Source organism: Agelaius phoeniceus, chromosome 24 (genome assembly GCF_051311805.1).
Source record: "Agelaius phoeniceus isolate bAgePho1 chromosome 24, bAgePho1.hap1, whole genome shotgun sequence".
In the NCBI taxonomy this organism is placed as follows: Eukaryota; Metazoa; Chordata; class Aves; order Passeriformes; family Icteridae; genus Agelaius; species Agelaius phoeniceus.
The window spans coordinates 3396362-3419040 of NC_135288.1; the positions used below are offsets into that span (position 1 = coordinate 3396362).

Consider the following 22679-nt stretch of genomic DNA (forward strand, 5'->3'; position numbering starts at 1 on the left):
ACTATAGGCTCTGTTGTTATGCACGATAAATCTGTCCTGCTGTGGCTTTCAGGTAAGATTCTAAAAAAAGAAAACCAAGCAAACAAAACCCCAGAAGCACGCAAACAACCACATTTCAACAGGATTCATTTACAGAAGAAAATGAGTATGTTAACTTTGGGAGAATTCTAGTGCTAGGAAGATAGGTATTTTTCTGAAGCAAGTTCATTGGCAAAGTTTATATCTGTTATTTTACGACTGCATTTCCCCTGACAAGACCTTCTGCTGTGTTGATTCTTTAGTAACCAAGACCTCTGTTGACTTTGCTGTAACCTCCAGAAACGTGCCATTTGTATTTTTAAAACCAAGCAGATTTCTCCTAACTTCCATCACTTCAAATGTAAGCAGATGCTTCCTCTACTCTGCTGCACAAGCACGACATTGACCTCTTGATCTACCTGAACCAAACACATGGTAAATGCCATAAAAGTGTTATACATTCTTTTTTCTGGCTTTACATATAATAGGGCACAAGACTAGGAATTGTCTGTTCATGTGATTAGATGGCAAAGAAGGAAAGAGTAGGCAGAAATAGCTGGAGCTTGTGGAGTTCCAGAGTCTTTATGCGAATGGGTTTTTTCAGCTCTTCAGAACTGTACAGTGACAGCACAGAGCCCTGAATAAGACATTTAAATGCTTTTTTTTACCTCGATCCATGGACCAAAGACTGAAAATCAGGCATTTAATGCTGTGGGGTTTGGGTGTTGGCACAGTCAGTTATATTTAGGGAGGCCTTCCCAGATGTTACACATTGGAAATACCCATCTAGCTGACCTGCCATGCGTTTTTCTGTGGGAAATTTGGTACATTTGGGAGCTCCAAGAAGCAGAGCAAGGCACAAGTAACACTGATCTTACCGTGCCTCAAGGAAACCTATTTTGGGCAGTAGATCAGAGGTGATGATAAAAACAAACCCCTCACGAGTAACACTGATCTTACCGTGCCTCAAGGAAACCTATTTTGGGCAGTAAATCAGAGGTGATGATAAAAACAGACCGCTCTCCTGGCTGAGGAGGAAGAAGAGTGTTTGTATCTGGTTCAGGAGGGTGTGAGGGGATTCACGGAGCTGCTGTGCCAGAGCACGGCCTTGCTGCCTCTCAGGGGGTCTCAGTGACATCTCCTCACCCAGACAGCTGCGATGCTCCATTCGGCTGGTTTTGCTTTGCTTTTTTAAACCCTCGGCTCCTGCTGTGCCCGGCGTTTTGGCTGTGAGCAGGCAGCTCCCAGCATTAGGCCCAGCCCGCCCATGGCAGGTGCCTCCCTGAGCGCTGGCGGGTTCGGGTTGGGAAGGAGGGCGGAGAGGAAGCCATGGCGGCTGTCCTGAGGCACTGCCCGGGACAGACACGGCTCTCGCATGTGCCTCCCTCAGCGCTGACGGGTTCGGGTTCTGCTTGGAGAGGAAGCCAAGGCAGCTGTCCTGAGGCACTGCCCGGGACAGACACGGCTCCCGCAGGTGCCTCCCTCAGCGCTGGTGCCCGGGACAGGCATGGCTCCCGCAGGTGCCTCCCTCAGCACTGGCGGGTTCGGGTTCTGCTTGGAGAGGAAGCCATGGCGGCTGTCCTGAGGCACTGCCCGGGACAGACACGGCTCCTGCAGGTGCCTCCCTCAGCACTGGCGGGTTCGGGTTCTGCTTGGAGAGGAAGCCATGGCAGCTGTCCTGAGGCACTGCCCGGGACAGACACGGCTCCCGCCCGGCATGAACCCCCCTCTCCCCGGCCGGGCCCCGGCTTTAATTAGCCATGGCCCAGAGCGGCTTTCCCCGGCCATCTGTAGCCCCGGTGACCGACCTAATCGGGGGGATAAGCTGCTTATGGAGCCGCAGCTGGAGCGGGCGCTGAGGGGGCCGAGGGTGGCTGTGGCCGCGAAGGAGGTGCCGGCTCCGACGCTCAGTGTGGTCGGTCCCCGGGGCCCAGCAGTGCCGCCGGTGCCTCTCGGAGTGGGTAAGTGGAGTTTCCGTGGGTGAGGAGTTTCTCATTCCCATTACTGCCTCCTGGGTGCTTGGATGGCAGCGCTGCAGAGGGAGGACTACCTGTGTGTGACTGTTTGTTGCGGTGTGATGTCATGGTTTGCCTCAGATACCCCGTGTTTCTCCCTGAAGATTCCTTCCCCAGGTGTGTCAGTCACCTCTCCTTCCCCCTCCTTCGCCCCCTGCCCAGCACTGTCTGTCAGTCCTGGAATTGCAGAAGGGCATTGAGCGATTGGCAGAATTCAAAAGATGCCCTCTACCCCTAGGGAGACATTAAGCTATCCAGGTGTCCTTTGTCCCTTCAGACCTCCTTCTATGTACCTGGTTGGTGGCTCCCTACCCCTTCCCTGCCTCTCTCCCTGGGGTTAAAAGAGCCAGCAGCTACGTGGTTCAGGGAGTTCTGTTGGAGCTGTTGCTGGATCCAGAGGCCTGTGGGCCAGAATAAAACTCTGGATGCAAACCCTGCATCAGAACCAATTCCTTTCCTTCACCATCGCCTTAAAGCTTCTCTACCAGAGGTAAACCTGAGGAGCAGACCCTGTTATGGGGGGAAGCTCCCTCCTGCAGCCATTGGAGCTCCTGCATGCGGGGACCTGCCTCCAAGCACCCAGCTGCAGCACCCAGCCAGCCAAAAGTGTCTCTGAGGTGAAGACACCACAGTTGCTGCTTTTTGGTTCAGCAGCAAGAACCAGACAAGCTCAGGCACGTCCCATCCGGCTATATTGGTAATATTCCAATACTTGTTGGTCTCACAGGCATCACGGCAGTGATGGTTGGTTTGGTTTGTAACGCTGAGCAGTGTTTGGAAAAAAAACCTGCTTTCTAAGGCAGCTGAAGTGTGAGCTCAGAGTAATCACTGGCCCCTACTTGGAATATGAAATGGATCAGTCTTGACCTGCAGGGATGGGGAATAAACGCTGTGTGTGCAGTGTAAATGTGTTTATTATGGGTCTGGTGTTGTTACTGTATTGCTGAAAGGGTATTTGCTTGAAAGAGCTTGATTTACTTTTCATTAACTGTGCTATTTATTTCCTTTTGCTTATAGCAATAGAAATAACTTGATCATCTTAATTTTTATTTGCTTAATTGAATTTGTTTTAGGTTTTAATGTGTTAGTGTGTATATAGTAAGCATGCATTAAATGTTTTAGTTGGAATCATAAAAACTAACATAAAATCCATTGGTCATGGATTTTGCAGTTCATAAAATGTGCAGTTTGCCTTGAGAATCTTTTGGCCTCAGAAGAAGTTTTAAAAAAGATCTTCCTAAGATCTTGTTGTGACTGAGATTAACCCTACTGCTTAAAAGCTGTTATGTTAAAGATCTGAGTAGCAATTTCTGAAGGCAGACAAATGTGATTTTGAAAGGATACTATTTCTTCCAGATCTCAATGAGACTGAAATTAGGAATGAGTGAGGTGAAGAACACCACCTGAAATAACCATGGTGATGTGGTGAGAACCTGGTATACCTAGCACAAATAATTGAAATGGAGAGCTAAAAAAATCACAAGTTATCAAGAAAATATTATCAAGAAAATAGATTTTTATCAAGAAAATAGATTATGTCCAGATTCTTGAGCATAAGGTAGTCCAGAGCCAGGTTTTGAGTGTTCAGAGAGCAAAATATCACTGAAAAACGTGGTGGGTTTACGTCCTTTTGCAATTTAAATCCTTTGTAACACCCTTTTGTGATACATTGCTTGTTGATTGGGTATTTCTGGGATGCAAGGAGTGCTTCCATGGAACAGCAGTCCAGTGCATTTTGTGGTTATACTTCATGCAGTGATAGGCACCCTAAGGAAGGCAGCTGTGCTTTGTCTGTTCACTCTGTAGTTGCCAACTTCAACTGGTCTGGAAGAAATAATGGGATCTTTGGTCGGTGGCACCCTCGGTGATGTATGAAAGGCAGTAACAGCAGTTCCCAGGGATAATTGCAGCACCGCCTGACTGTCTCCTGCTGCTTTAGAAACTGTGTTTGCTCCCCAGATTGTGGTGATTACTGGAGGAGTTTGCATGTGAGAGGGAAAAATGAGCTGTTACAAACAGGGACAACTGAGCCTCCAATGTTCCCTTAGAAGAGAATGAGATAAACACAGCTTAGAAACAGTGCAATTTGGCAGGAGGCTTTCTGGGATTAGAGCGTGTTCGAAAAAGACAATGGGCATTGATTTCGTTGCTGTCTCTTCTCAGATTGACTAGGGGAGCTTTAAGATGATAGAGATGTGTGTGTCTTTATGGAATACCATTTTCATTTTTTAAAAGAGAGGAGGAAAAGAATGGTGGTTAGAATGACAGTGATTGACAACTTGCTTTTAAAATCTGAGGGAATGGAACCCCAGTCCTCTCAAATTGCACTTGCCTGTTAGCAGCAACTTAAGAATCCATTTTCAGCATGAATGTTATATGTATAACCATCAGACTTAGTGGCTAGACTGCACAGTAGGTCTCCCAGCTATGCTGTAAATCTTCCAGATTAGGGGACAGTGTGGATTTTATGAATATGTAGACATGGTTTCATCCTTTAGTGCAGACAAAAAGAAATCAGTCTGTGTAGTCTTGAGCTTGGGATAATTCAGCCTTGCTAGCAACAGACTCCTTCTGAGGCTGCTGGTGTATAATGCTGGAAGTCTTTGTTTTCCAGGTTTTTTGTGGAGAACTGAATCTGTCCTTTTCACTCATTCCTGCTCTGCCAGATACGATTGTCTGCTGAAAAACAGGAAGAGAGTAGTGTCCATAACACTTTCAGGACTGAGGCTGGTGGATCAGAGACAAGAAATTCACAAGGAAAGTACCCAAAGGCTTTGGCAAACTAGGCAAGATGAGATAGGAAATACTCACAGTCCTTTGCTTATATTTCTTCTTGTTTTTCTTCAGAGCGAAGAAACATTCAGAAGAACGTGAATTTCAATCTGTGTTTGGGCACTAGAAGTGCTAGACATTTCTCATCCCTGGCCTGAGTCAGATGGGAAGAGATCCCAGTCTGAAGAGAGACTCATCTCTCCTGCCCTTCTCAGCCCTTCCTGGACACTGCCAGCCAGGTCTCCAGCTCCTGCCTGCTGCAGCAGAATAATCTGTGCTCTAGGCTGCAGCAGCACAGCTCTAAGTGTGTAGTTCATAGAGTCCCCATCTTGCTTGGTCAGTCCTCCCTGCTGTGCATCTCCTCCAGAGGCACTTTCACCTTGAGCCTTGTGTTTTGGGAGGGAGAAGGAGTGGGAGCATTGACTTTCCTCAGCAACACCATCTGGGAGCCAAGGCAGCTGGTAGCTGCTCCATACCCACTGTTCACCATCACCGTTCAGAAAGAAGGAACAAGAATTGTGACTGTGGTCACAATGTTGGTGAAAAGCCAACAATGTTGGTGGAAAGCCAACAGCATCAGCCTTCTGCTGCTTCTTACATGAATCCTTTAGTGAGCCCTTTAGTGGTCAATGCACCTTTGTCATCTCATGCTGCAGATTCCCCTCTTAGGCGTGAATTAGTGGTGGGTCCTTCTTTAAGGAGCTCAGGTGAAAGTGTGAACACTTGTCACAGTTCAGCCCTGGCCCTGGGGAATCTTGATCCATCTATTCTGGAGTCTTTTCAGTCTCTTTTGCAATCCTCACAGATTTCTGCTAGCTTGTACTGTTCAGTCCAGAGGCTTAAGCAAGAAAGTGCTTTGATGGGGATAAGGGGTTCCCTCCCTCTGGAGTCTGAGTCTTCTCCAGTCTTTGGCCATTCATACTTTGCTCCTGATGATTTAAGTCCCAGTATCCTGACCATGGGAGAACAGCTAGCTGCAGTAAGAACCAGTGCTGCTCAGGCAAGATTGAAATGGAGCGTCCCATTTGCTAAAGACTGGAGCCTTAGTGCAGTGACAAGAGACTTCAGTCCTGCTGAGCCTCTCTCTGGCTCTTACAGATCCAGATACATTGGCTCCAACACATGGAGAACCAAAATTTCAGGTGGCATCCAACCACAAACCCTTGCTTCTGGAGTGGGCTCTGGCAGGCTAGTGGGTACAGAAGCAGATTCCTCCTTCAGTTGCTCCCCTTTCTTCAGATGCCAGTCCCTGATGAAGCCATCTCTGGAAACTGGTAGTCTTTATGTTCACAGAAAAAGTCATTCTCCTGGAAGGGTTGTTAAAGGAGAACAGACATCTAATGGGGGGTCTCCATGTGCTGAGTCTTGGAAGAAAGACCTTTCAGCCAGTCTGGATCCAGAGGGTCTGCAGGTGTTTCTGGAGACAGATTTGGGGGGTGCCCAGAGGAATGTTCGTGTAGCCATGTGTGGGACTCCTGCAGAGGTGTGTGTGAGCATTGCTTCTCATCCTGGAGATAAAGAGTTTAGAGCAGGCCAGCAGCTTAGTGTTAAATCTGTAGAAGTCAACAGCTCTGATGTTAAGTGCAGCAAAGAGTCAGAAGTATCTCACTCCAGATCACCAGCAGGCAGAAGAACAGCTGCAGTGGGCAGCAGCCAGTGCAATCCTTTGGGTACACCAGTTGAAGAAGGCTTTAATGGACATTCTGATGTAGATTGTATGAGCATGAGCACAGAAGGAAGGAGAAACAAATACTCCTGCCAAAGCAGCCGGTGGAATTTGGAAGCTGATGGCAATCTTGAGCAGTCTGAAGAATGTTCTGTAGAAAGGAAGGCCAAAGAACCATGGTGCTGTGAAGAAGGGAACCAGACACAGAAAACTGTGCCCAGAGAGGTGAGGGTGTGGTCACTGTGAAGCATCTCTGTTCACAGCTGTCACTTGTGCTTGTTCTGCCACTTGCTAGAGGTGCAGAGTTGAGGTACAAGTGATGGGGATGCTTGTCCTATCGTTTTTGCTTGGTACTGAATAGCCAGAATCTCATCTCTAACAGTCCTTCTTCATCCCAACATATGCATCTTTCCATCTCACATGTTTCTTCCTAAAGACCAGCTTGTCAGCTTGGTTGTTTTGGCAATGTAAACACCTGTTCATATTCACTGATCTGCATGCTGAGGGAAAGCATTAAACTGGATATTACTCTGTGCATTGTTGCAGGGCCCTGAGATTTCAGGCTTCTTGTGCCTTTTGATGTCTGAAGTATATCAGAATATTGACAGAGCAATGGTGTAGGAGCAGTGTCCAAGGCATCCCACATAATACATGATCTTGCAGCAGTCCTGCTCTGGTCTCCATCCAAAATGATATGTGCCACAAAGACCAATTCTTCAATAGAGTGGAGCAGCATGAATAATTGTGAATTACTGTCTCTTGTCTGTTTGCAGATCTCAGAGAACAGCTTCTGGTCATTGAAGGTGAATGAGCAAAGGTAAAAAGACTCTGTGTTTGAGTATGAGTGTGCTAGTGGTTAACCAAGGAGCACTTCTGGCAAGTGGCTAAGGAGCCATGTCCCTAGGAACATTTGGGTTTAGGACTTAGCCTACATGAATCTGCTGTGGTTGGCTGAGGGCTGCATCCACTTCTTTTCAAAGGGTTGTAATTTAGAATGGATCATGAAATATAATGTCTGTATCTTTTCAATACTATCTTCTAAATTCAGCTGTGGTTGTTGCTAGAAATGAAGAAGTGCTGGTATCATCAGTGCTACTCTTCAATGCAGCAAATGTGCTCACTGCACAGTAGAGAAGATCAGGAGCTAGACTTATCCATGAGATGAAATTCAAATTTGTGGATAAGATGTGAATGAGGTTGCTACCTGTTAGCAACAGTGATTCCTTAATTTGGTGTGAGAGTGCATGTTTTCCATTCTTTAGAGAGAATGATTTGAAATAACCTCTTTACAACTTGATGGCTGAACTCTGATTGCCACCTCCTGGCTGGTTTAACTTTCCTTTCTGTTAACAGGAACTCACCTCTGTTTTTCATTTTTAAGTTTCTGGCGCTTGTGTGACAAACAAATCCTAGCAAGGTGTTTCCAAGCCTGGAGGAGATATATCCTTTGGAAGAGGGCAGCCACACAGCTTTACAGACACCAGCTGCTTCAGAAGGGCTTTGGTGCTCTGCAGTACCTTGTGCACCAAAGGAGGACACAATTGGAGGTGGCCCAGCAGAGACATGCTTCAACTCTGCTAGCTGCCAGCTTCCAGAGGGTGAGCACTGGCTGGGGACAGTGGTGCCATGAACTTCCTGCTGTGCAGTCAGAGAAGGCACAAATCCTGTTTGGATAGGGAGGAGGAAGGGGTATCCTGTGTGAAATTCTGTGATGGAGACCCTGGTGCCAATACTCTGTCTGCAGTTTGTTCTGATCATGGGGTTTCTTCTTCAGTGGAAGGAAGCTATGGCAAAACAGAGCAAGAAGGAAGCTCTGCAGCCTGAGCCTTACTCCTACACCCAAAGTTCATCAGCAGGGATTTTTGGAGGAGGAAGAAGATTGGCCACTATGACAACCTCAGCTCAGCATCAGCTTCCAACAGGATACTCAAAGGAAGTGGAGCAGGCTCATAGGTAAGCAGAGAGTATTCTCTTTCTGTTATCTTGGACAAAGGAAGGGTTACAAACACAGGGAAATTTTGTTCTCAAATGATGGCAGACTTGTTTCCATGTCCTTGGGATGTATTGCTGTGGATAAACACTGCAAGAATTAGCAGTTTAATGTTAAGAACTAAACAGTCCTATTTCAGAGCTTCTGTGCACCAGTGTTTGCAGCCTGTCTGACAGAAATACTCCTGTACTAATTCTTTGCTTCAACTATCACCTGCATATGTGGTACAGGGGTAAATGAGGTTGGAGTGAAGCAATACTACAGTCTCTAGCAGTAGAGGTGTCAAAAGAAAAGCCTTTTGTTGAGGTTCTAATTCTGAAGGCAGAAGAACAAGTTGAGACAAAAAGAGAGAGGAAAGCCCTGGAGTCTGTTCTGTGAGTGCCTCTTTGGACAGCTGGATGTTAAGGATGTTTGTGGCCCTTTCAGGATGGAGGGAGAGCTGTGGACACAGCTCCGGCACGGGCAGAGAGGAGATGAGTTCTGCTGGGGGGTTGAAGCAATCAGGGACATGAGGCGGCTGGCTGGTAAGCACACATTCCATAGCCTTGGAAAGCTTGGAGATCTTCACTGTTTCACCAGCTTTTGTGCTTTGGGTCTAGTTGTTGCTTTGAGCTCTTTCAGAATGTGATCCTGCAAGTATGTTGCATTTGTGGGGTTCCCAGATGATGGAAGGAATGATGAGTCTGACTCCATGTTCTCAGAAGGCTAATTTATTATTTTATGATACTATATTATATTAAGGAATACTATACTAAACTATACTAAAGAATACAGAAAGGATACAGACAGAAGGTTAAAAGATAATAATGAAAACTTGTGACTCCTTCCAGAGTCCCAACACAGCTTGGCCATGATTGGCCATTAAGTCAAAATAATTCACAGCAGAAACCAATGAAACAATCACCTGTGGATAAACAATCTCCAAACACATTCCAAAGCAGCAAAACACAGGAGAAGCAAATCAGATAATTATTGTTTTCATTTTTCTCTGAGGCTTCTCAGCTTCCCAGGAGAAAAATCCTGGGCAAGGGGATTTTTCAGAAAATATAATGGTGGTGCAAGTAGCTGGACCAGTGTGTGTGATGCTGGAGGATGGCCACTCACCATGTCACACAAGTTTTGCCTCATTCCTTGTATGAAATCAGCTGCAGCATGTGTTGCTGCAGCAATGTGAGCTGCCTTCCTTAAGTGTCCTTCCTCTGGCAGCTTGGATTTAAGCCAGGGAATGTTTGCTGTGTGACATGATGTTGTTTGAAGTTCTTCTGCTATTTCTCTTCCTGTCAATCTCTTCCTGCCCTGTGACACAGCAGCTTTCAGACTGTGGCGCCTGCAGAAGGAGCTGCTGAGCAAAGAGGAAGCCAGGCTTTTGGAAGCCCGTGCTCTGCTGGAAAAGAAGAAGCTACAAAACATTTTCTGGATGTGGCATTCCCAAAGCTTGGAAATGAAAAAGGTTCTAACACTGACAACTCAAATCCAAAGAAACTTGGTCTCCCGGTGAGTTGGTGAGATCTGGTTTTCATGTGAAAAATCTGTTCTCTGTGAAAGTCCATGGAATAACAGAGCCAACCCAGAGAGTAATAATTGTTCCATCTTAAAGCCATCTATCCTTTTGTTTCAGGAGTTAACAAAGATGAAGGTAGGGATAGAAACATAAAAAGGAACTGCTGTGGCCAGAGGTGTTATGACTTGCTTCCTGTGCACTGCCAACACTTTTTTTGTCCTGACTTTTGATGTTCTGAAAGACCAAACCCAAGAGCAGCCACTGTGCTGCTGTGCTCTAAGCATGACAGTGGCTTTTGACTGAAATAAACAAGCAGAAGCTCAGGGGACAGCTTGTGTCTGTCTTTCCTGAACTAAACCCAGTCTCAGGAAGACACATAAGCTTGCACAAGTGTTTTTCAACAATTTCCTTTGGTATTCTCAGGTGCTTCAGTACATGGAAGGAGACTGTTGAGCAGAAGGCACTTGACAGGTGCAAGCTGGCCCATCTCAGAGCAGTATCACTGAGGAAGCACTTCCAGCAGTGGGTTGGGATGCTGCAGGTCAGAGGAGGTGACAAGCAGGCAGTGGTGAACCTCTTCCTCCTACAATGGAGGCAGCATTATGGTGAGCAGCTTGGGGTCTGTACAGAATCCAAACTTTAGAGGTGTTTGGCTCCTTCCTCCTCTTGTACACTGAAAACAGAGGGGCTCAGATGATACAGGGTGTGAACAAAGCAGAGTAGGCAGAGGACTGGGTCTGGGTGTGTCAGTGAAGCTGCAGGGAGGTTTGTCACTCTGCATCATAAACCAAACAGAAACTCCTAAACCTTGCTGAAAAGAAGCAATTTGAGGGTTGGGCTGGGCTGAGTTGGAATGCCTTGAGAAAATCTCTTGTTCCTTTATGTAACTGGTTAAGGAGCAGTTATGAGCTCAGCAGCTGGCAAGACTGTGACAAAGAGCCATGAAGGTCAGACATCATGGACTGGAGAGAAACAGTTTCTGGAGAAAACAGTCTGTTCTTTTGATGACTTCTGCCAAAAACTGAAGCTGCAGAGAGTATATCTGCTGTGGAAAACAAGGCTGTGTGAGCATCACAAGGCTGAGTGAGTGCAGAAGAGCCAGTCCCTGGAGCCCTGCCCCCATTAGTAGTGTCCACCTGATTTTCTGTACCTTTTGCTAGAGCCCCTTTTACCCTGTGTGTTGTCCATCATGTCTGTGCTTGTCACCCCCTCTGGTGTTCTTTCACTTTACTGTCTCAGTATCTTCTGTCTCAGCTCTTTCTCTCAGACTTTGGAGCAGTGTAAACTCAGAAAAACTCTGAAATTATGGCACCAAAAGTATCTCATGCTGAAGACAATTGAACAAAGTTCTAAGCACTTGCATGGAGCTGTCTGTGAGGAACCTCTTGCCATGCTGTTTTCTGAGGATCTCTCAACATCATCTGGCTTTGACAGCAGTGCACCAGCTACTCTGACCTCTCAGAGCTCACTGGAAAAGGTGAGAAGGTCTTGGCACACCTAGACTGCTCTGAGGTATTAAATTGCTGGGATTTTTCAGGGGAAAATTTCTGCTTCAACATGGTATTGTCATCAGCAAACTGTGCTTAAAATTTAGTGCTGAATCTGTGGGGTCTTCAAGCTGAAATGAAATCTAAAGGTGTAAAGTCAATGCTCTCTGTGCCTTTTCTGGTTCATCAATTAGAGATGTGGGAAGCTGAGCTAGTGAGTTTCCCTTGTACAGTTGCTTCTGTTTGTGGCTGCAAGGTGGAAGAGATGAGATATAAAGAGCTTCCTCACTGAGACAGTGCATATGCTCATTTCCCCTTTTCTCAATATAGAAATACATGTATTTCTGGATTCAGTATGGAAATTATTAGTATAGAAATAACTTTCCCACCACTTACATGTTTACTCTCCAGAGGTGTCATGGCTAGCCTGCAATTCCTTTGGATGCATTTTGGATTTGCCTGAATCCTTGATAAAAAAAGGAGTAAATGGCATGGGCAGAGCTGTCAGCTGGGTTCTTCCACTGTGAGGGCACTCACCTCACAGCATGTTCCTCTCTTCATACCTGCAGGAATGCAGTCTTAGTGACAGCAGCCAGCATGGCTTCTTGTCCCCTCTGGCTGCTGAGGATGTCACACATGTGTCGTGTCACAGCTCTTTCCTTCAACTCCACCAGTGCACAGAGCTGCCAGCTGAGCTGTGCTTGCACACCTCCTTCCCTGCATCTGGGTGAGTTGGACACTGTGGTTTTTTGGGATGCTGGTAGGAGTGACCCCTTGTTTGAACTGGCTGAATTCCTTCCTTCTGGATCATCCCTCATGTCATGTCACACCATCCTTCCAGGGGACTTTATCTTCTTCTTTCTTTCCTTCCTCACCCAACACTTTTGTCTTGCAGAGGAAATTGGTTTGTGGGAAATCAGTTCCAGTCTTCAGTGCTGCAGAGTCCAGATAATAATTCCCAGCCTCTCACCAGTTCCTCTGCATGGGAAGAGGTGAGGCTAGAAAATGTTGTAAATATACAAGTGTTTTCTGAATATTCAAATTTAGCAAAGAGCCTTTGGGTTTCAATATCAGCATATGGAAGGTCTCACTGCTATTTTGTTCTTTCTCAAACAGAAGATTTGGGAGATTAAAACTTTTCTCAGGGTAACTCTTCCCTAATAGCTGAGTGGAAGTAGGGCAGGTATCAGGGATTTAAAAAGGATGTGTTAGACCCTCATGTCTGGCTGTTCAAGTGGGCCATGTCAAGAATTTAGAAAGGATGTGTTAGACCCTCATGTCTGGCTGTTCATGTGGGGCAGGTGTTAAGGATTTAGAAAGGAGGTGTTAGACCCTCATGTCTGGCTGTTTATATGGGCCATGTGTCAAGGATTTAGAAAGGATGTGTTAGACCCTCATGTCTGGCTGTTCATGTGGGCCATGTCAAGGATTTAGAAAGGATGTGTTAGACCCTCATGTCTGGCTGTTCATGTGGGCCATGTCAAGGATTTAGAAAGGAGGTTTTAGACCCTCATGTCTGGCTGTTTATATGGGCCATGTGTCAAGGATTTAGAAAGGATGTGTTAGACCCTCATGTCTGGCTGTTCATATGGGGCAGGTGTTAAGGATTTAGAAAGGATGTGTTAGACCCTCATGTCTGGCTGTTCATGTGGGGCAGGTGTCAAGGATTTTAAAAGGATGTGTTAGACCCTCATGTCTGGCTGTTCATGTGGGCCATGTCAAGGATATAAAAAGGATGTGTTAGACCCTCATGTCTGGCTATTCATGTGGGCCATGTCAAGGATATAAAAAGGATGTGTTAGACCCTCATGTCTGGCTATTCATGTGGGCCATGTCAAGGATATAAAAAGGATGTGTTAGACCCTCATGTCTGGCTGTTCATGTGGGGTGGATGGGATGGAGCTGGGCAATCACAGAAGTGACAGTGGCAAGGAGACACAGCTGAGCTGTGTGGAGTAACTGATATAACAGCAGTTCAGGGCCCTTTTTTGCCTTTCTGGATTACAGGATTACACCTCTGACAACTCAGTGAGGAGTTTTTGGCAGCAAGCAGAGCAGCACTGCCTGCAGAGGTGCTTCATTGTCTGGTCAGCTCAAACTCAGCACCATGTAAAGGCCCAGCAGCACTGCAGGCGCACTCGGCTGTCTCGGTAGGGATCATGATTTCCAGAAGTTTCCTAAAGCTCTCTGTTTTGAAAACTTTGCACTTGCTTTAATTTAAAAAAAAGGAAAAAAAATTCTTCCTCTAGCTATTTTATTTTGTCTTCAGTGGGAGTTTTGCAGCCCATTATTTTGGGGTTTTTCCAGCTTAAAAATTACTATGTAGGAACACAGTAATTTCTGGTTTGATGGAACGCCTCACAAATTAGAGCAAGCCCAGCTCTGCTGATAACAACATCCTGGTAACTTCCTATCCACTGAACTGGCCTTGCTCTCTACTGATTCCAAAGCTGAAGAGCACAGCAGGCTCTTCAGAAAACCTTCCTCTGAACAGCTTGTCCTGTCCATCATTTCCCCTGACATTTAATAGGAAAAGGATGTTAACAGATCAGATGTGTTTCCAAAACTCCCTTGTGTGTGTGTGTGTGTTGTTAAATTTTCCATTACAAAGCTGTGTATCTTTGTGAGTTGTTCCTACAATCAGTGCAGCAACCTTTGTCCTTCTCAGAGCCTTCCTCAGCTGGCACCACTGGGTCATGGAAAATAAGAACCAAGAAGCAGCAGCAGCCCTAAAACATGGAGTTCATTGTGTCCAGGTAGCTTTCAGCCTGTGGAAAAGGAGACTGGCCCAGAAAGTGGAAGCTGACCGGAGATTCAGGTGCCATGTTCACCAGCTGACTGCTGATGCTCTGTGGCATTGGCATTCCTGCTGGCAGAGTGAGTTACCCCATCCCACTGCATCACTTGTCCCTCTAGGAGAGAGCAGCTCTGGGAATAGTTGGGGTGGAGAGAGTCACACTTTTGGCTGGAATTCTGTGCACTGCTCCTCTGGAAAGGCACATACTACTCCAGGAGTCAGTGAGTGCATGTGTCACTGCATTCTTCTGGCCATCAGTAGGACATGTGACCTACTGTTCTGTTGTGCTTTATATTAGGGAAGATGCTCCTTTGACACTTCTACCTGCACAAAAGAGTGTTCAAGCAGTGTATTTTAGCAGCTGAGGAGTTACATGGACTTCCATGCAGCATTCCAAGTTTGAACATGTCTCCTCAGACCAAGCAGTCAGGTTGGGAACAGGGTGTATCTTTTGGGGTGGCTTAACAATCCTGATCCCTCAAGGAGTTCATATGCTCTAAGTACTTGCACTGTGCCAGGGAAGAAAAACCTCCAGTTTTTAATGGAAAACTGCCTTGCAGATAAGAGTGGAAGTAATCAGTGATCTCTTGCAGGGAAAATTTGAAAGAAGGTCTGACTGCCTTGCAGAGAAAAAACTACAAAGTGAATTGAAAAGTCTCTTTAGCTGCTAAAGAGAGGACAGGAAATCTTAGCAAGTTAGGTCCCATTTGGTGCTTGCAGGAGATGTTTCTTTGCTCTTGTGTGGACTCTGCAATGGAGAAGCAGTCCCTGGGCTGACTCAGGACGCTGTGCTCTCTCACAGGGAAGCGTGCTCTGGGAGAGCTGCAGCAGCAATGGGCCTGGCACAGCTGCCAAGAGAAGAAGAGGCTGGTCCTGCACACATGGTATCACCAAACCAGGAAACAGAAATATGCTGGTTTATTCTGGGAACGTTTTCTCCTGCACAGGTTTGTTTCTTGCTCTCAAAGCATTTCCAAGGGAAGCTCTGCATGAAGAGCAATTTATGTAGTAGTATCCACTGTATTATCCTGGATTTGAAAGTGTGGATAGCTCATGTATAAATGGAGCTTCTGTAGCAGCACTTCTCTGAGGATGTCTCTATGAAGAGGCCTCTTACCTAAAGCCTCACCCCCCCCCCTCATTTTTCCCATTCAAAAATTCTTTTCCTTCCAGAACTTGTGTTCAGTCTTAGTTATGCAGGGTGGTATTTGTGCACTAAGCAAGGGAGAGATACAAACAAATTTGTGCAGTTTAAACTTTGAAAGCCTTATTTGTACTTCAGTATTTGCTGAAAGGAATGGTGGGCAGGGAGCTTGCAGGGATCTGATGTTTACTGAGTTGGTCTTTTAGGATTCTGTACACAGTGTGTTGATTTTAATTTAATGTGAAAAATTGATTTGTTCCTGCAGCAAAGCAGTATAAAGCTTATGAAGGGAGAACCATGATATTCAACTCATCTTGGTGTTACTACAATATAGGTGAAGCTGTAATCTGCCTTTGTCTTATCTTGACAGATCCCAAAACCACAAGAATTTAATTTTTTTTCTCTCTTAACTGTGTTCAGTGGTCTTCTTATTGGAAACAGTTTTGTTTGTAGTTTATGTTGTATGAGGCCTGCCTGAAGTGCAAAGAAGTGTCCTGCTGTAGTGAACCAGGATTGTTGAAGTGTTTCTCTAAAATAATTCAGGAGGATAAGAGTGGATAGGATTATTTATGCCAAGGGTTCTTTTAAGGTATGAGAAGTGCAGGTTTGGCCCTATCAGGTTTTCTTTTGAATTGCAGGTTCAGACTGAGAGGACACAAAGATCTGCAGAGGAAAGAGCAACTAAAAACCCAGTAAAACTTTGGTGGCTGTGATGTGTAGACTCTGCACTTACCCCACCCAATTGCATTTTCCTCTATCTGTGTGGCTCCCTCATGGGAATTGTATTTAGGATAAGCCCTTAATATTGCTCCTTCCTGTTGAGTATGTCTCCACCATTAATCTTCCTTCTGAGTCTCCTTTGATGAGAGTGCTTCTAATTTCTCACTTGGATGAGCTCTCTCTTTTGAGGGGGGCATTTTTTTGTGCTGGGATAACCTGGAACAGCTTCTCTTGATCTTCCAGAAAGCCTGCCAGGCACAGAATATTCACACCTCTGCCCTAGGGGTGCAGTGGGGTGATTTGCATAATGAAGGTCCAAATGGAACAAGGAACCAAAGGATAAGCTACAATTAAAAGCAGATTGCATTCTCTGCTTGCAGAGGAAGACTGGCCTCCTGTGCATCAGCTTGTGAGATACAGGAGGATTATTGTGGGTACAGATTTACAGTGCTGATTATAGTAACTCCTGAAGTTGTTGATTTTTTGGAATAAAATCGTCTTTGCAAAGATTCTAGTTGTACATCCCACATACACAGGGTCTTAGTTTGTGACAGCCAAGAAACAAAATCTGAATCTTGACAGCAAGTGGCTGTCATAAATGCTGCAAGCAGATTTCAGGAATCTGCTGGGTTCCGTGCTGAAGGAGATTTTAACAGTTTTACTTTCATCCCACAATGGAAAAATATAAAAGCCTTCATCAAGCACCATCTTTCTGGTCAGCTGGTAGCACAGAGATAGACTGAAGACTGGTTAATTTTTTTTTGTTTGGTGTGGGGGACCAAGTATGTGTACTGGCAAGGCAGCCTAGGAAAAGAATTTGTTTTGTAGGCAAAAGAAAAATGTAATATAAGATTGGATTCAGTTTGCAGAGGCCTTTGAATGAAGGAAATGCTAGAATGGCAGAGGGAAGCAGAGTCTCTTGAGTAGGTGACAGGTAACTGCTGGGAACTTGAAGTAAAATGAGGGCAGGTTTTCAACAGAAAGATATTTGAAGAATCTGAACTTGCACCTCCCAGAGATGAGGCACTGGAAAAACACGAAGCATAGAGGTCAATGCATAAATCTCGATTGCAGCAGTAATAGGAACAGACTTTTTTCTTATTGAATGCTCTTTGTTTTGCTTTGGCCATTTATGTGGGATACTGCAGGGCAGGTGAGAGGGTGAAATTTGGTCTGACCTGGAGTTGTTACTTTAGGCATCTGCTTCTTTTCTGTGCTTGGAACTGTTTTTCAGGTGCCTTGTCACTTGGGCCCAGGTCACTGCATGGCAACTAAGGCAGCGTGAAGCCCTCTCTCACTTTAAAAGAGTCAGAGAGCACCGTCTCCTGGCTGGGAGCTTTGTTAAGTGGAGGGACAAACTCTGGAGAGCTGAGCAAGTGCCAGGAGGGAGAAGCCACAAGTGGCAGGAGCCCTCTCCAGGTAAAGCCTGCCACCGCTGGCGAGTGGCTGCAAGAGGACAGCAAGCCCTGCGCCTGGGATCTGTGGCCACTGTCAAACAAGTAAGAGAAGATAAAGCTCCCTAAGTATGAGAAGATAAAGGTCTCTATGAGACAGCTATTATTAACTCAGTGAGTCATGAGGCACTGAGATAGTGTGACAAGGCTTGTATAAAAACCTGGGTTGATTTGTGGTGACTGCTTAGTCCCTGCTGTGAAATTCTTCACCGACTGTGCACACAACTTCATCACCATAATCTGGCACTGATTGCAGCAACCATATGGAGCACAGCAATAAGGAAAGGGGACATTTTGACCAGAGAGATGAGAGCACTCCTTCCTCTCTGCTCAAAGATAAGATGGGATAATCACTGGCCCTGCAGAGCAGAGTAAGCTGCCAGAGATACAGCTTTTTTCAAAAGACTCACAGCTAGCAAACTACAAAGAGCTCCATTGATTTGGAAGGGCTGAGTCAGTCCTGCTGGGATCTCATCTGTGCAGTTTCCAGGCTGGGGTCTAGCACATTAAGCTACCTGCAGAGCTGTGAGCCTGTCTCTCTGGGCTGTGTGAGTGCTGTGTGCATTGTGTTCACTCTTGGCTGCAGCTGTGTTATTTCTGTTTGCAGGCCTGCAACTACTGGACCAGAGCAGCTGCCTTTTCCCAGTGCTTACGGCAGCGCAGCACCCTCATAGGTGTCAGGAAGAGCAGAAAGATGGCTCTCTCTTGGCCCATGAGTAAGAAGATTCTCCCTCCTCTCTTCCTTTCACAGACCCATGTGGGGAGTGTGAGGGAAAGGGGATGGGTGTTTACCAGCTCAGTGACTGGGATTCCTCTATGGAGTAGGAGCTCATGGCAATCAAACTCAGTTGATTTCTCCTGTGTTCAGGAGTTGAAGGACTAAGGGCTCATGGCAGCTCTGATGTCTCCCTCTCTAGCTCCAAGGTTAGCTCCTGTGTGATTCCTCTTTTGTTTCTTAGAAAGCAGAAGAGGCAGAGAAGAAGATCCAGCACCAACTGAACATTTTCCCAGTGCCATTCAGCGCTGGCTGGTGATCTACAGGAGCCAAAACAGGGCTGAGAGGTTTCTGGAGAGACCTGATGTGGTAGGACCCTCTTGTGGGCATGCAAGGGTCCAGGAGAATACAGCAGGGGTGGACTTGGAGGAGTGGGCTAAGAAGTGGCTTGGGTAAGTGGAGTGCAGGGCTCTGGGCTTCCTCTTACTGATACTGAGACATAAACTTTTCAGGAATTTAGGGATTTTAGAGGAGCTGAGGTTTTAGTTAGAAATAAGCTTTATTGGAATTAATCAAAATAAATGGGTAGGCCTTGATGAAATTGAGTTAGTAGTTAACTAATAATTGATTGCTTGTCAACATAATGTTTGCTTAGCTGGGTTTATAATGATTTTTCATTATAGAAATTGATAAATAGCTTTTAGGAACATAAGACAATTGTTTTTAGGAACATGAGACAATTGTTTTTAGGAACATGAGACAATTGTTTTTAGGAGCATAAGACAATTGTAGGCCTCCTCTGTTCTGAAACCAATTGAAGATGGGGAATGGGAATTCTACCAAGGGTTCATTTGTCATATTTGCATTGAAAAGGCAGAAAGGTCAGAATGAGGAAGACTTCATTTACTTCCTCATTTTGGGACCCCTCCCCATGAAAGGGACCACGGACCCATTTTGAGGAACAAACTACTCATGCTTAACTAACTACCATATGAAGCAGGGAATGGGATGTACCAAAGTTATGAATATGCATTTGTATTTTGGGTGTTCAATACTTATATAGATAAAAGGACTCTGTGATCACCTGTAAATTGCAGTGTGTGTTTGGGAGCTATCCCACAATAAACATAAATAAACATTCACTTTCTAACTTTAAACTGTTAGAGAGTCTTTGTCTGTCACAGTTGGTTATCAGTACTAGATCAATATCCATATTTTTAATAAATCAATACCATCAGGGAAGGGCTCCCTTGTATGGCTGCTAAAGCTTATTTGCTTCTTTTGCCTGCAGGAGGAGATATCTGAAGAGGTGGCATCACACAGTGGTACTGCACCAGCACAACAGGAAACTGCTCTGTCTGGCAAGGGGATGGCATCAGTGGAGGGAAGCCAGCAGGGGGGTGATACTGGCTCAGGGGCTGGTGAGTGTCTGGTGCCACTGGGGTGGCAGTGATGGGTGTTACTGGGCAAGCCTGCTCTGCCTGTAGCCTCCCATACATCCTGGGAGATGAGACCTGGGGGTTTAACAAATACCAGTAGGCACCAAAAATCTTGATTTACTGCTGGGGCTGGTTTTTCCATTGTTCTTCTTGGAATGTCAGCTTGACAGACTGGCATATCCACAGATTTAGTTGTGCTTAGCCCTTACAGATGGGAAGCTGAAACAGGATTTGTCTAGATTGTCTATAGACTGTGCAAAAGTTCACAGCAGTTATTACAATCCTTGTCCTCATCTGTGCTCCTGATACATCCCACTGGTGTCCACAGTTTACCATGAGCTGTCATTTGGCTTCCCCTTCTGTTCTGGCATGTCCTGCCAGGTTCCTGGGCATTAGCTGTGGGAGCTGTGCTCTGGCCTGCCCAGGGAACAAGATGATGGTGAGCATAGTGTGAGCATGTCCATAGTCAGTGAGGAGCTGTGCTGGGGCACAGTGGGGCATTGGGACTTACCCACACTGTGCTGCAGAGAGTAGCTCAGCAAGAGCTCTGTCATTAGTCCTGTGTTGTTACCAGGGCCAAGTCTTTAAGAGGCACTCATGAAGCAACTGGAACAAGGTGGGCCTGGAGGGAAGTGAGGAAACTTTGCTGCCAGAGCCCAGTTAATCTGTGTGCTGCCTCTTCTCCTTCAGGACCAGCAGCGGCTGATAGCAAAGGCCTGGAGGGTGTGGAGACAAAGATACTTGCAAAGCTGTGTGGTGCAGAATCTTTTGCAGGAGGAAGCCAGGAGCCTCCTGTCTCAGGTAAGCATTTGTGCCTTCTTCAATTCAGTGGACCTCAGTGATACAAAAAGCACCCCAAAGAGACAACTGGTGTTCCCTGTATCTCTCTGCCTGCACAATGCACTTGCTTAGGGAGAAGTTGAATGCATCAAGGAATTGGACTTGCCAGTAAAAAAGGAAAAAAGCTTCCAGCTTTACATGGGTCTCATCTCCCAGGATGTATGGGAGGCTACAGGCAGTGCAGGCTTGCCCAGTAACACCCATCACTGCCACCCCAGTGGCACCAGACACTCACCAGCACCTGAGCCAGTATCACCACCCTGCTGCCTTCCCTCCACAATGCACTTGCTTAGGGAGAAGTTGAATGCATCAAGGAATTGGACTTGCCAGTAAAAAAGGAAAAAAGCTTCCAGCTTTACACGGGTTCATCTATGGGTGTTTTTCAAAGCTTTGTGTCAGGAGTCAATTTCCCTGACATGTGCCCCCTTCCCTGCTGTTATTAGTGGTGTTAATCCTCTAATCCCCTGCCTCTTGAGACCCCACTCAGGGAAGAAACAGGCTCCACATTGGTGCAGGAGGACTGTGCTGACTTGCACCCAGGGGCAAGCAAATCACTATGAATTTATGAATTTGAGTGAGCAGGCAAAGCCTTAGTACTCATATCCAGTTGCTCCTCTGCCTGCCTCCCAAAGATTCATGCAGGATTAGGGCCTCCTTTAAGGAGATAGGAGCAGGTACTGAAATTAGAGGGCATTGGTCTTTCTTCTCTCACACTGATTTGTACTCTGCATGCCCCATATTGGCTCCAGGAGAGACAGGGAAGGGTTTTGAGTGAAGGCTAAGGCAGCTGGCAGAGCCATTGCTAGGAAAGCCACGTTTAGGGGTTCTGGAAGAATGGCTGCAGCCCCTCAAGGGTAACCCAAGTGTTTGATTTGTGCACTTTGCTCTTTCAGGCCTTTGCAAGGTGGTGGCAGCTCACAGCATTCCAGTGTAAGGACAAAGGATCCTGCTGAATGGAGGGGCCTGCCTGCAGCTGCTGCTCAATTCAGGACACGTGGAGGATACAGCTCCTGTCACAACAAAGAGGTGGTCCTGTGCTGTCAAGAAAGAACACTCTGCTCTTACAATAAAAGCTGTGCTGCCAGTCAGAAGGATGACAGCCAAAGAACAACCAGGCAGAGATTGTACCTAGTGAAAAGTCCTCTTTAAAGGACTTGTGTCTTACCTCCTTAGCAACACAGAGAAGTTACTTACAGTTGTGAGGTTGCATTCTCTTCTTGTCTGGACCATGCTTTTGCTGGAGTTCTGATTAAAGGGCAAAAAAGCTTTATAGGCTTTCCTTTTACTCAGTGTTTTTTCCCTGGACAGGAGCTTGGTGTCAAGGGGGAGTATGCAAATAGAGATGAGCAGGAGTTTGTGAGTGCTGGATCCTTTTGATTTCAAAGTCTGGCTTGGGTAGGTGCAAACACAGCTCTTTATTTTTAGATTTGGCTTTTCCCCTGGAGGGGGGGCAGGTTTCCACATGGCTCCCACCTCCTCCCCCTGTCTAGGTCCATCAGCTCTTCATTAAGCCTTTCAGTGGGTGGCCAACCTCCTGACTGCTTCCTGCTGCTTCATTTCTGTGCTGAATGGGCAAGGTATGAAGAAACCTGCTGGGAACAGCTGAGCACCAAAAGCTTTGCTGAGGCTAGACAGGCGTGTCTGATCCCCAGCCTTCCCATTACTTGCCTCTATGATTGATGCCTTGTAATTACCCTGGATATATGAGCCCGCTCTCAGACAGCTGTAACAAGAGGGTCTGAACAATCTGGAAAAGGCTTTTCTTCCTTCCTTGTTTGAAAGAGATGCTCACAGCATGGCAGGGATCTTGAAATCCCACTGGGAACTGCTCCAAGGTAGTTTTCCTAGCCTGTGGCAGCTTTGCAGGATTGTTAAGTACACAAAGCAGCCTCAGTAGCTTCCCCAACCCCTTATTCCAAGGGGGCCTGAGGCTGTTAAGAGGCATTAGGTCAGGAAAGATAAGCTTAGCTCAGCAAAGATAACCTAGCTTTCCCTACAGGCATTGCAAAAGAGTACCTGACCTTGCAGAACTGAGCTCAATAGTGTAGCTGGCTACTTTTGGTAAATTCTAGAATTTACACTTTCTCCACTCTACCATACTCAGGACATGCATTGAAAGTG

General features: G+C 46.1%; 1 protein-coding gene across 1 annotated transcript; it reads left to right on the forward strand.

Moving 5' to 3' along the window:
* Nucleotides 1–1893: 1893 nt before the first annotated feature.
* C24H1orf167 (chromosome 24 C1orf167 homolog) lies at nt 1894–22658 on the forward strand. Its single transcript, XM_077190397.1, has 20 exons — nt 1894–1979; nt 7245–7288; nt 7853–8069; nt 8246–8424; nt 8888–8985; nt 9769–9955; nt 10386–10567; nt 10859–11045; nt 11217–11439; nt 12019–12176; nt 12345–12441; nt 13457–13599; nt 14118–14326; nt 15049–15193; nt 17345–17609; nt 18172–18280; nt 18524–18731; nt 19571–19700; nt 20409–20519; nt 21452–22658. Exons 4-20 carry the CDS (start codon nt 8258–8260, stop codon nt 21509–21511), a joined length of 2679 nt encoding a protein of 892 aa, XP_077046512.1. The 5' UTR covers nt 1894–1979; nt 7245–7288; nt 7853–8069; nt 8246–8257; the 3' UTR covers nt 21512–22658.
* Nucleotides 22659–22679: the final 21 nt, after the last annotated feature.

What these genes read in the sequence shown, in the direction of transcription:
- C24H1orf167 (XM_077190397.1), top strand. Translation starts at nt 8,258, where the DNA reads ATGGCAAAACAGAGCAAGAAGGAAGCTCTGCAGCCTGAGCCTTACTCC. An exon ending in GAAGTGGAGCAGGCTCATAG is followed by an intron (nt 8,425 to 8,887) that starts GTAAGCAGAGAG and finishes TGGCCCTTTCAG; the next exon opens with GATGGAGGGAGAGCTGTGGA. An exon ending in TGTGAGCATCACAAGGCTGA is followed by an intron (nt 11,046 to 11,216) that starts GTGAGTGCAGAA and finishes CTTCTGTCTCAG; the next exon opens with CTCTTTCTCTCAGACTTTGG.